Source organism: Rhinatrema bivittatum, chromosome 2, assembly GCF_901001135.1.
Source record: "Rhinatrema bivittatum chromosome 2, aRhiBiv1.1, whole genome shotgun sequence".
NCBI lineage: Eukaryota > Metazoa > Chordata > Amphibia > Gymnophiona > Rhinatrematidae > Rhinatrema > Rhinatrema bivittatum.
The window spans coordinates 623,732,156-623,745,455 of record NC_042616.1 but is presented as its reverse complement, the minus strand read 5'-3'; the positions used below and the strand labels follow the sequence as shown (position 1 = coordinate 623,745,455).

At 45.6% G+C, this 13,300-nt stretch overlaps 1 protein-coding gene across 1 annotated transcript in view; it reads right to left on the bottom strand.

Moving 5' to 3' along the window:
* Positions 1 to 13,300, bottom strand: part of MCM4 (minichromosome maintenance complex component 4) — a 114,637-nt gene that overhangs the window by 68,477 nt on the left and 32,860 nt on the right. The window contains 1 exon segment of the mRNA XM_029591250.1: positions 6,967 to 7,226. Coding sequence (XP_029447110.1) covers positions 6,967 to 7,226 — 260 coding nt within the window.

The following is a 13,300-nucleotide window of genomic DNA, read 5'->3' as shown; positions in this document are numbered from 1 at the left end:
AGAATGCTCTTTTTCTGGTTAGTTCAAATTTTGCCAATTTGACAGTAGGAATATCTAATAAGTTTTTTGAAAAAGATCTGAGATGTCTGGTAGGTTTATATATGCGAAGATTGGTACATAGCCAAGTAGAAGAGGTGTTATAGATGAGAGAATGAATGATTGATAATACTTTAAATTGAATTAGATATTTAATTGGTAGCCAATGAAGTGAAAGTAAAACTGGTGTGATATGAGTTCGACGTGAAATACCTACTAATACCCGGGCAGCAGAGTTCTGTATCATTTGTAAAGGATATAAAACAGAATCAGATAAACCTAGGAATAAAGCGTTGCAATAATCCATACCTGAAAAAATTAAAGACTGTAATACTGTACGATAATCTTTAAAGAAAAGAAGAGGTCGGATTCTCTTCAATAAATGTAATTTATAGAAAGATTTTTTTGTAATGTTGGAAATATGATTAACCATAGAAAGATTGGAATTGATTGTAATACCTAAGCTAATAGATGAAGTACTGACAGGAATTGAAATACCTTTAAAGTTTAGATGAGAAGGAGGGCCTATGGAGGATTCTGAAATGGATGAAAGATGTGTAATCATAGTTTTTGAAGGGTTCAATTTTAAGCGGTTGTGTTCTAACCATGTGTTGATCGTAGTAAGGACCAAAGATATTAAAGAAAAAGTTTCAGACCAAGAATTTTTTAAAGGAAAGAGTAACTGAATATCGTCAGCATATATTCGGAAGTATACATTTAAAGTTGTGAGAATATGGCAAAGAGGAAGCAAATATATATTAAAGAGTAATGGAGACAATGACGAACCCTGTGGAACCCCAGATAAAGAATTGAATGAATCTGAACAATGGTTATTAACATGTACATATAAAGAACGATTTGTTAGAAAAGATCGAAACCAGGACAAAACAGTGGATTGAATACCTGTGAGACCTTTCACAGGAAACAGAGAGTAGGATTAAATGGACAATTTTCTCAGTGGAAGGGAGTGGGCAGTGGAGTGCCTCAGGGATCTGTATTGGGACTCTTACTTTTCAATATATTTATAATTGATCTGGAAAGAAATACAATGAGTGAGAATCAAATTTGTAGATGATACAAAATTGTTCAGAGTAGTTAAATCACAAGCAGATTGTGATAAATTGCAGGAAGACCTTGTGAGACTGGAAAATTGGGCATCAAAATGGCAGATGAAATTTAATGTGGCTAAGTGCAAGGTGATGCATATAGGGAAAAATAACCCATGCTATAGTTACACAATGTTAGGTTCCATATTAGGTGCTACAACCCAAGAAAGAGATCTAGGCGTCATAGTGGATAACACATTGAAATCGTCGGTTCAGTGTGCTGCGGCAGTCAAAAAAGCAAACAGAATGTTGGGAATTATTAGAAAGGGAATGGTGAATAAAACGGAAAATATCATAATGCCTATGTATTGCTCCACGGTGAGACCGCACCTTAAGAACATAAGAACATAAGAAAATGCCATACTGGGTCAGACCAAGAGTCCATCAAGCCCAGCATCCTGCTTCCAACAGTGGCCAATCCAGGCCACAAGAACCTGGCAAGTACCCAAAAACTAAGTCTATTCCATGTTACCATTGCTAATGGCAGTGGCTATTCTCTAGGTGAACTTAATAGCAGGTAATGGACTTCTCCAAGAACTTATCCAATCCTTTTTTTAAACACAGCTATATTAACTGCACTAACCACATCTTCTGGCAACAAATTCCAGAGTTTAATTGTGCGTTGAGTAAAAAAGAACTTTCTCCGATTAGTTTTAAATGTGCCACATGCTAACTTCATGGAGTGCCCCCTAGTCTTTCTATTATCTGAAAGAGTAAATAACCGATTCACATCTACCCGTTCTAGAACTCTCATGATTTTAAACACCTCTATCATATCCCCCTCAGCCATCTCTTCTCCAAGCTGAAAAGTCCTAACCTCTTTAGTCTTTCCTCATAGGGGAGCTGTTCCATTCCCCTTATCATTTTGATAGCCCTTCTCTGTAATTTCTCCATCGCAATTATATCTTTCTTGAGATGCGGCGATCAGAATTGTACACAGTATTCAAGAACCGACCTTCTCCAAAAGAAACTTGCTCCGGAAGGGCAAAGAGCCCAGGCTTGACTTGGAGGAGGCATCCGCCGCACAGTTACGCAGCCACAGTAGTCGCTGAGCCGCTACTACCGACACCATGGACCGCGCCAGCACCCTGAAAAGATCGTACAGAGCATCAGCCCCGTAGGCTATGGCAGATTCCAGGCGGTCCGCCTGGGCGGTCTCCTCGGGCGGTAGATCCTTCGAGGTGAGGAGTTGCTGGACCCAGCGAAGACTGGCCCTTTGCGTGAGCGAGCTACACATGACAGCTCGCATCCCCAGAGCGGAGACCTCAAAGACCCTTTTGAGAAAACTTTCCAGCTTGCGGTCCTGGGTATCCCGCAGGGCCATTCTGCCCGTGACAGGAATCGTCGTCCTCTTAGTGACCGCCGACACTGCCGAGTCCACCTTGGGAACCTTAATAAGCTCCAGGAAATCCTCGGGCAGGGGATACAATTTTTCCATGGCCCGAGTGACCTTCAGAGATGCTTCCGGCATGTCCCACTTCCTGGTGAGGAGCTGCAGAAAAGAATCATGAGTGGGAAAAGCCCGAGCTCTAGGCCGGAGGGCGGCGAGGACTGGATCCCCCTTCTTGGATGACGTGGCGACGGCGGGAGCAACTGGTGCTGGCGGGTCCGGCGGTGGATCAAGATCCAACGCCAAGAGGATCTGAGGAATAAGGTCATCCAACTCTTCCCGTTGGAAGATCCTGAGCGCGCGGGGGTCGTCCCCTTCAGACTGCGTGTCCAGCTGCGAGGGATCCGGTGGGCCCAGGGGGTCCTCCCCTGCGGCGCAGGCGCCCCTGCCCCACACAGGGTAGTACGGATCCGGGGTGGCAGCCCCGTGGCCCCCGACCCAGAGCCCACCAGGTCCGGGGGAGAACCATCGGGAGCAATGAAAACCCTAGGCATCTTAGACGGAGGGGGGCCCGAGAGCGGGCCCCCAGGCCCTGTAAGTAGGCACTGTGCATGAGACTTGGGTTGTATTCTTGACTCTGAGCTTAATATGAAAACTACAGTGAAGGCCATCATAAAAGATGGTTTTCATAAACTGCGAGTGCTAAGGAGATTAAAGCCATTATTGCACTCAAATGATTTTCGAATTGTGGTACAGGCATTAATTTTACCTAAACTAGATTACTGTAATGCCCTACGGCTGGGTCTGCCATTATCGACTATCCGCCCGCTGCAACTGTTGCAGAACGCCGCGGCACGACTTCTAACTGATACAAAAAAGTTCGATCATGTTTCCCCGGTACTGATGGGATTACATTGGTTGCCGGTTCAGTCCCGTATTCAATACAAGTGTCTAACCTTAATCCATAAAGCTATCTATGGCAGGAATTCTGAACGGCTAAATGCCTCATTACACATTCATGTTCCAGCACGGAATCTGAGATCACTTGGTCAGGCCCTGTTGACTATACCATCACCCAAACTGGCCCATCTTAGCTCAGTGAGGGAGAGGTCCTTGTCTTTGGCAGGACCTAAGATGTGGAATTCTCTACCTGTGGAAATTCGGACAGAGGAGAACATTAATAACTTCAGGAAGCAGATAAAAACCTGGTTATTCGAGCAGGCTTTTAATCTAAACAATTGACCCCTCCTACCACAGCCGTTTAGCGGTTGAGATAGAATAAGGGGAACTAGGGGAGGAAGGGTTAAGAGGGAGGGGGTTAGATGGGACAGAAGATGGGAGGAAGGGTAGAATTTAGGAGGAAGGAGAAGATATGGTTGGGTTTTACCTATTATTGTATTTAAAAATGTTTTAGTTTTAACTTAATGTTTTGGTGATGTTATATGTATAATGAGATGTTTAACATACATGTGTTTTGAATGCTGCTACTGCAAATTCAATCAATGTAAACCGCCTTGAAATTAATTTGAAAGCCGGTATATAAAGTTGAGTAAATAAATAAATAAGAATAAACTCCGGCAAAAATCTCGGCACGCTGGGAGGGGGCCCTGGGGCAGGAGCTACCGAAGCCCCCTGGTCGGGCAAGCCCCCCTCCGGGGATAAATTCAGAGGCGAAACCTCCCGAAAATCCCCTTGCTCCTGCTCTGAAAACGTGGCAGCATCGCGCTGCAAGTCCAAAATGGCCACCGCTCCCCGCCATTGGCGGCGAAGTGGCCAGCCCACGCCGCCCTGGCCGCGGGGAGGGAAGAAAAGAAAAGGCGCTGGGTGGCTGCGAGGTGCCTTCCCCGCCGGGGAGGCACCTAGAGCAGATTCCCTCCCTCGAGATTCTCCACCCCGGCTCGCCGCAGGCCGTGCATCGGGACGGCCCGCGGCATGGCAGCAGCCGGGGGAGAAAGACTAAGGCCTCGGGGGGGCCCAAACGGCCTGCACAACCCGCCGAGAAGGTCCCTGCGTGCCGAGGAAATTGACCTCCCTGCGGCAGCGGACCCGAAGAAAAAAAATCGCCCCGGGACCGCGGGACGGTGCTGGGCGCACGGAGAGGGCGGTCCCACCGGCTTCCGCGGGGCACCTGTGATGGAAACCTGCAAAAAAAAAGTTTAAAAAAATCCTGCGAAAAGAAGCAACAACCCCTCACTTACCCCAGCCAGGGAAGGAGCGAGCAACAGAGAGAGGAGGCAGAACAGACTTGAGATAGCCACACCTCCCCAAAAATTGAAAGTTTTTTTTTTTTTAAACTCTAAAACTTGATCCAAAATTGGAGTGACAGGAGAGGAAAGAAAGAAGAAAATTTAAAGTCCTGCCACCCTGGGGAAGCTGCTGGTTCCCCAACTCTCATCTGCTGGAGTCAGAAAGATACTGAGCTCCAGCAGAGGGTGTACTGGTTATTATGGTAACGCCCCTCGAAGTCTGTTCTGTCATCTGCTGGACAGGGGACATAACCCACCATCTGGACTGATCCTGGTACATACAGGGAACACCAGCTTCTTTACAGACTTATGAAATGGGAAAGCCTTTGCTGGACCTCTTAAGCCCTCCATGACTGGGTCCACCTCCTCATGATCAGATTCCTCACTCAGTTTCTTAATTCCCAGTTCCTTAAGGATATACGGAATCAGGGGCCACAATTATTCTCTGTGGAAAAGGCGAACCATCTTAGGATCATCCCCTTCCACCATTGGGGCTTGCCCCCTCCCCTGATCTGGATTTTGAAGGTCCAAGGAAGAACCAGAGGGTCCACTGCTGGAGACTAGAAATCTGACTCTCCCAAGGGCTTGACCGCGCAGCTTAACTCAGGATTCGCCGAACCTTGGTTGCCTCACTCACCCGGCTCCGTTTGGGCCACTTGGCCTGATATGATTCCCATGATTCCTCGAGCTTGGAAAGGCAGCATTCTACAGCCCTCCTGGCAAGATATGCTCTGTGCAGAAGCAGCACAAAATCTGGAGAAAAGCCTTGGGATCCTGTTCTAAGAGGTCCTCCTCCCCAAACAGATGTTCCCGGGTCCCCTGTAGATCTTCCAAGTCAGGGAGAGCAGTGGAAGAAATCCCGCTCCTCCTGCCCTCTCAGTTGCTGCCTGAAAGGAAGCCAAATGTCTGCTGTTTCCATGGTCACGGGAAGGGGTCGCCAGCCGAATCGGGATCCCTTGTGCTCGTCGCTGCAGACCGATGCTTGTCCACTGCTCCCCTCTCCCCCAGAGAGGCAGCAGGAACAAAGGCCACTTTGCGCAAGGCGCGGGCTTCCCCACAAGCTGCACACTGGCTGCTGTGCAGCATGGCCTCCGGCGGGGTGATTGCATGGGAGATAAATGCTACAGAGAGATCGCCTGATACAAATACTGATCACCTGCCGAGCCGCCTTGGACTGCCCCACCACACTAACCGCGCTATCACAAAAATAAAAACTAACAAAAAAACCTCTTTTTTTTTTAAACTTTAGAAAAGAACAGAAAGGAACAGAAACACTTTCCTGAAGCTGAGCAGCAGGCTCCAGGCATCTTCCTGAGGGTGGGGGAGGGAGCTGGTATCACCAGTATTCCCCCCGGTGAAGAAAAGGACTGAGACAAAAACATAAAAACGGGTTACCAACCCCCTACTCATCTACCTCTCAACCAGAAGGGATGGCCCCAATCAGGACCTACCAACCTTCTGATGACTGAAAACTGTAAATTTCCTTTTTTTTAAACTCATTTTAAGACTGCAGGTTTTGCATTGCCACCATCTGCTGGAGACAGAGAAATTTTGAGGGACTGAAGGTGGTACACCAGGTTACATGCCAGTATCAGCAAAATTTTCTCTGTCTCCATCTGCTGGAAGGGAGGCAAAACCCAGGAGTCTGGACTGATCTGGGTATGTACAGGGAACTTGTAAGAATATAAGAAAATGCCCTACTGGGTCAAACCAAGGGTCCATCAAGCCCAGCATCCTGTTTCCAACAGTGGCCAATCCAGGCCAGAAGAACCTAGCAAGTATAAGAACATAAGAACATGTGGTGCGAGGATGAGGACTGCGGCAGTGGATAAGCTAACCGTAATCCCATAGCATAAAGAACACAGTGGGGAGGGGAGGCAAGCAGAGAATGGAAAAAGGCGAGAAAAATAAATCATAAAAGACACAAGGTGCATAGCCTTTCAATTTTGATCCACTGAAAAGACTGTGAACCTGAGTCAACAAGCATCATCTCCCAAAGTGTGCAACAGATAGAGCAACAAAAATATTTAAATACCAGCATCAAGCTAAGGACAATCTTTAAAAAAAAAAAAAAAAATTCATGTCACTTCCTTGGCTCCCAACCCTTACCGGAAAAATGTGATAAAATTAGAATGAGCCCAATTTACAGCATGGAGTGAAGAGGACCTGAACTAAGCCAGTAAAAGGCAAACAGAATGGGCAATGCTCATACACCCAGGGTAACGAGGACCATCAGGATGCAGCTTACCTTCTTGATATCTTCATGTTCGTAGATGCTGGGGGCCAGAGCAGCAGCCAGTCTCTCATAGACGTCCGGCTTCCTGGCCAGCTCCTTCAGCAGGTCCACGCGCTGCTCCGTGAACAGTTTCTGCTCCACCTCCTCATCGATGCCGTGCAACCGCCTGGCATCTGTCTTGCGGTAATGAATGACATCGATGTGTGTCTTGTAGACAGATTTGACGTTGCTTACTCTGGGATTGACTCTGATAGGAACTGCTCTGTAGACGCCTGAGAAAAATCAAAACGCTTATGTGAAGTAATGTCTCTAGTAACAGATGAGTTTGGAAGGTAACTTTGTGGTTAGAGTTCCCAGATAGAACTTTTTCTATCCTTAATGGGGGAGGGGGAAAAGGAAGGCCCCATTTAGTGTGCCCACCCCTGAAAGGTTGTAGTGACCCCAGGTGTCTAAGGGCTGTTGCAAGGGCAAATGAAAGGAGTGGGGTGTGTGTATGTGCGAGAGAACCACATGTATGAAAGAGACTTTAAGCTACTCTACAGTCCTGGTTCCAGACAGGATCCATTGCACATATCATGCTGGCTAAAATTCTTCCAGTGATGGAGATTCCATTACACTGTATTTATTGGAAAATAAGATGTCCCAAGGTTTCAAATGAAAATAAATTAGAAAAAAATATTTACATGAATAGGACAAGGCACATACCGGCTGAAGGAAAGGCATAAGCAAAACAGCCCAACACCAAGGATAAGTAAAGAGGGGAAGACTCAGACATGGAAAGGAGAGCCCCGAAACATAGAAACAGAAATGACGGCAGCAAAGAACCAAATGGTCCATCCAGTTTACCCAGCAAGCTAATGGAAATATCTACTGCTCCATACACTTAGTTTCCCTGACTGTCAAAGTCAGGGCTCTTGTTGGTTGCAGTTTGATTCCAAGTCCCTGTATCTCTTGCCATTGAAGCAAAGCAAAGTTGGAGTTGCATCAAAAGTATCAGGCTTTACTCATTAAGGGTAGTAATCGCCGCATCAGCAAGTTACCCCCCATGCTTGTTTTCTCAAACTGTACAATTCAAAGTCCTCGTTGGTTGCAGTCTGAATTTAATTCCCCCTTTTTTCTCTTTTCCCTCTGCTGTTAAAGCAGAGAGCAATGATGGAGTTGCATCAACATTATGAAGGCTTATTGGTTAAGGGTAGTAACCGTCACACCAGCAAATTACCCCCATGCATTCTTTCCTTCATTCCCATCCTCTAGCCTTTAGGGATTCACAGTGTTTATCTCATGCCCCTTTGATATCTTTTACTATTTTTGTCTTCACCACCTCCTCCGGAAAGGCATTCCAGGCGTCACCACCCTCTCTGTGAAGAAATATTTCCTGACACTGATACTGAGTCATCCTCCCTGGAGTTTCATTTCATGACCCCTAGTTCTACTATTTTCTTTCCAATGGAAAAGGTTTGTTGTTGAACGAGCATCATTAAAACTACTCCTGGGGGAATTCTGCTCAAAAAAATTTAAAATTCTACACACAAAAGCTTAAAATTCTGCAAACTTTATATTGGTCAAAATAATAATTTACATGACAGTCTAAGTAATTATATTTTAAATTAATACAGAAAAAAGTTATTACTTAAAGATGCAGAATTTGAAATTTATTTATTTATTTTAAGTCTTTTCTATACCGTCGTTTGGTGGGGACCGTCACAACGGTTTACATTAAGGCACATAAAAATAATGATACTACAATTTGTCCGTTTACATAGGTGCCATAAGGTTCGGTAACATAGTTTGTTATCAATGTTCGTTGTTAAATGTGATTAATCATGTCCATGTCTTTCCTTCTCAGTTATAATTACAGAGCTAATTTTATAAATGTAACTTATCCATTAGTAATGGTGTGCTATATCTTAAAAACTACACTTAGTGAATTTCTGCAGTGTGTATGGTTGTTTAATTGTTCTTTCTTTGCCCATCCCTGGCTTCTATTCTCCCTTCTCTTTCTGGAAAGCTTGTTTAAATGGCCAGATTTTCAAACTTTTTCTAAAGGTTTTGTTGTCTCTTTGTAACCTTAAATCCAAGGGCATGGAGTTCCATAGTATGGGTCCTGCTAATGATAATGCCCTCTCTCTTACTTGTGTTAGTCTTGCTGTTTTGACTGATGGTATAGTCAAATATTTTGAGCAGAATTTCCCTAGAAATTCACTGTAAGAGTGTCCCTTCCACTTTCTATCCTTACTCCCCTGGCCATTTTGCCCTCTCAGGCCCCAACTCCTCCACCTGCCAGTATCTCTCCCCTCCACCTCTAGGCTCAACCCTTCCACTCTATCGCCAATCACAGAGTTTGACCCTGTTCTCAGTACTGCCCCTCACACTGGCTCCCTCTGTCCCTCCCTCTCACACATGCTCCCTCTCTCTAGTACACATACACACTCATACAGGCTCCCTCACTCTCTCTCTCACACACACACATATCCCCTCATACAGGGTCCTCTCTCTTGCATAACACCCACAAGAGCTCTCTTTCTCTCTCACACATACATCCTCACACAGGCTACCTATGTCTCTCTCTCACGCAGCCCTTCACACAGGCTCTGTCTCACACATACACAATCCCTTCACACAGGCTAGCACCCTCACACATACACAATCCCTTTTTCTTACACACGAGCTCCCAATCTCTCATACACATACAAACTCCTTCACAATCTCCTCATGTAGGCTCCCACTCTGAAACTCACACTCAAGCATCCCCCCCACTCTCTCACAGCCTTCTCCCTGCTCTCACCATCCCCCACACCCCCTCCCCTCTCACACACATAAATACACACATTCTCTCTCACCGGGGCTTTTATCTTCGCCGCGAGCTGAGCACACTCCGTTCACAGCACACCGTGAACGGCGCGCCAAGGCCTTCATCTTTGCCGCAAGTGGAGCGCGTCTCGTGGCACACACAGGCTTTTGTCTTCATGTGCGCCATGCCGGGGTCTCCTCTGCTATTTTCTGTGCAAATTCTGCGCTCCACAGTAGCGTGGAATTCCCCCAGAACTCAGGGCCGGCGGAACCACTAGGCGAGCTAGGCCTGTGCCTAGGGCGCCCAGACTTAGGGGCGCCGCAGCAGGCAGCAAAATTTTGAAAGGGTAAAAAGTGCCCTTTCAAAATTCTGCCAGCTTTCGACTCACCTAGATGGAGACCAAGCGCTGAGATTTAGGGGGTGCCGCGGCAGGCAGCCAGCTCCCGACTCGCCCTGCCTCCCCCAGCGTGTCACCCTCCCGACACCCCCCTAGTGGTCCAGCGGAGGTCCCTGGAGTGATCTGCTGCTCCCGGGCCTTGGATTGCCACTAAGCAAAATGGCGCCAGTTACCTTCAGCCCCTACCATGTGACAGGGGTCAACCAATGGCACCGTTAGCCCCTGTCACATGGTAGGGGCTGAAGGCCACAGGCGCCATTTTGCTTAGTGGCAGCCGAGGCCCCTGGAGCGGCAGATTGCTCCCGGGACCTCTACTGGACCACTAGCGGGGTGTCAGGGCGAGTCTGGAGCTGGCTGCCTGCCGCGGCGCCCCCTAAGTCTCGGCGCCGATCTTCTTTCTGTGAGTGTGTGTGTGTATGTGAGAAAGGAATCTGCCAGTTTAAAAAAATGAAATATGATAATACATATACCTGAACTTTTGAAAAGTTGGATGAAAGATAAAATTACTGAATTTTAAGCATCCCTCCTCTGGAAAATAAAATTTAACGAAGTGGGTAGAGACAAATACTAAAGCAAAAAAAAATTAAAGTATTTAAAATGTTCATCTCAGCAAAATCACAAATTTAAGATACTGATGCCAGGTGGGGGGGGGGGGGGGGGTTTTGAAGCATAATTTAAGCATGAAGACTAGAATAGAACCTGAAATGGTTTTGCTTTTTTTTTTTTTTTTTTTTAAAGCCTTTAGAAAATGTATATTTTTAAATGACTAAGACTGGAATCTTCCCATTTAAAAGGGAAGCTGACTAAGGATGACTTTCTGTTCCATATCTCCCACATGAATAATCATACGACTGATAGTTTGAAGAAAGACACTTGCTTTATTGCCTGGAAGCGTAAAACAAGAGAAGCTGTACTGTGTGGGTGGCTGTCCCTTGGGAGGACAGAACCTGAAGGAAGGGTGTCATTTCGCCTTTTGATAGGAATGTGGTTTTCTTATTTAACGGTTGGGAGCATCACTTTCACTTTTAGTAAAAGTGAAAAATGCTGCAAGTCTGAAAGCAAGGTGCTTCCATGAGAGTGTAATATGTATGTGAGACAGGGAGGGTGCTTCTGTGCATCAATGTGTGCGCGAGAGAGATGGAGCATGTTTTTGGCTGGCTTGTGGCTGTGAGAGAGGGCATGTGTGTGATTGAGCTTGTTTGTAAGTGAAATAGAGCATGTGTGTGATTGAAAGCCTGTGTGTAAGTAAGAGAGAGCAAGAGCATGTGTGATTGAGAGAGAATGGCCAGAGAGGTGATGTGTGTGAAAGGCTGATCAGGGAGATGACGTGTGTGTGTGTGTGTGTGTGAGAGAGAGTGAGTGAGACTGGTTGAGGAGATGATTGGTGTATGAGACACAGAAACCAGTTCTGAGGGTGTGACTGGTGTGTCTGTGTGTGAGAGATCCCTAAGGAAGAGGTCTATGAGGACAGCTTCAGCAGCTACTGCTGCTTCTGGTATGGCCTGCAAGGGAAAGGAGTAGAACTGCTGGAGAGGGTAAGTAAAGTGGCTTTTTAAGTTCATTTTTCTTGATTGACTATCATTTTAATTATTGGGTAGTATGTGATGTGTCTGCTGTTTGAAATATTTTATTGGTGTTTGGTAAAGCTTTCATAATTTGCATTAGTCTTTAATTATTGGATATTCTATTCATCAGCTGTTTTGAAATTATTTTATTTGTATGATTTTATAATTATGATTCATGATTTATATATCTTTATTTTATTGATTTGTTTCACGAGGAATGGTGAAATGTTTGTTTTTCCATTGTTGCACTGTATAGAGTCTGGCTTGATGCGTTTTACAATTCAGTTTTTGTCTGCACGTTTCTGTTTATACTTTATGTGACTTTATTCTGTATTTGGTGAGGGTTTGTGCTCTGCATGCAAGGACTGAGATGAAGCATTCTTTTAGCATGTGGTTTCTCTGTAGGGATCTGTAGTAGCTTGGCCTGTTCTGTTTTCCTGATAGGTGTATTGATATTTTAAATTCTGGTGTAATATTTTTGGTATTCTTTTTCATAGGTAGGGTTGTTATTCTTTGAGCGAGGGCAGATAGTATTGTGTTGATACGGGAGGACCATGCTGAAATATATCATAATAGGTATGATGCCATATGAATTCCAAGATGCAAAGTTTTGTTGTTGGCATCACAACAGTGCATGAAATTATCACAACTTGTATATTAATTTTACATTAGAATGTCATTTTTCATGTAAAATATGTTATAAATGCATAATTTAAATTTGTGTATGGGGAGGGGGCACCAGACTGTAAGGTTTGCCTAGGGTGCCTAATACCCTTGCACTGGCCCTGCCAGGACTATAAGACCTCCTCTCCCCTCCAGGGTATACAGATTTAGGTCCTGCAACCTCTCCACATAAGTCATTTGATGGAGACCTCCCCCACCATTTTGGTCACCCTTCTCTGGACCGCCTCCATCCTGTCTCTATCCCTTTTGAGATACAGTCTCCAGCTCTGAACACAGTATTCCAGGTGAGGCTTCACCAAAGAGCTGTACAAGAGTATTATCACCTTACTGGTTATTCTCTCTCTGCAGTCTGGCATTCTTCCAGCTTTAGCTATTGCCTTGTACCATTGCTTTGCAGTCTTCAGGTCGCTAGACACTATCACCCCAAGGTCCCTCTCCTGCTCCGTGCACAACAGCCCTTCACCCCCATCCCCCCCATCACCTATATCTCTTTTGGATTACCACACCCCAGATGCATGACTCTGCATTTCTTGACATTGAATCCCAGCTGTCCTATCTTCAACCACTGCTCAAGCTTCCTTAAATCACATCTCATTCTCTCTATTCCTTCCGGCTTGTGCACTCTGTTGCAGATCTTAGTCTCATCCGCAAATAGACAAACTTTACCTTCTATCCCTTCCGCAATGTTGCTCAAAAAGATATTGATCAGAACCGGTCCTGACACAGATCCCTGTAGCACTCCACTTAACACCATTTTCTCTTCAGAGTAGGTTCCATTTACCGCCACATGCTGTCTTCTGTCAACCAGTTTGCAATCCACACCACCAACTTGGCGCTCACTCCCAAGCTTCTCATTTTATTCATGAGTCTATGTGGGACTGTTTCAAAAGCTTTACTAAAATCCAAGTA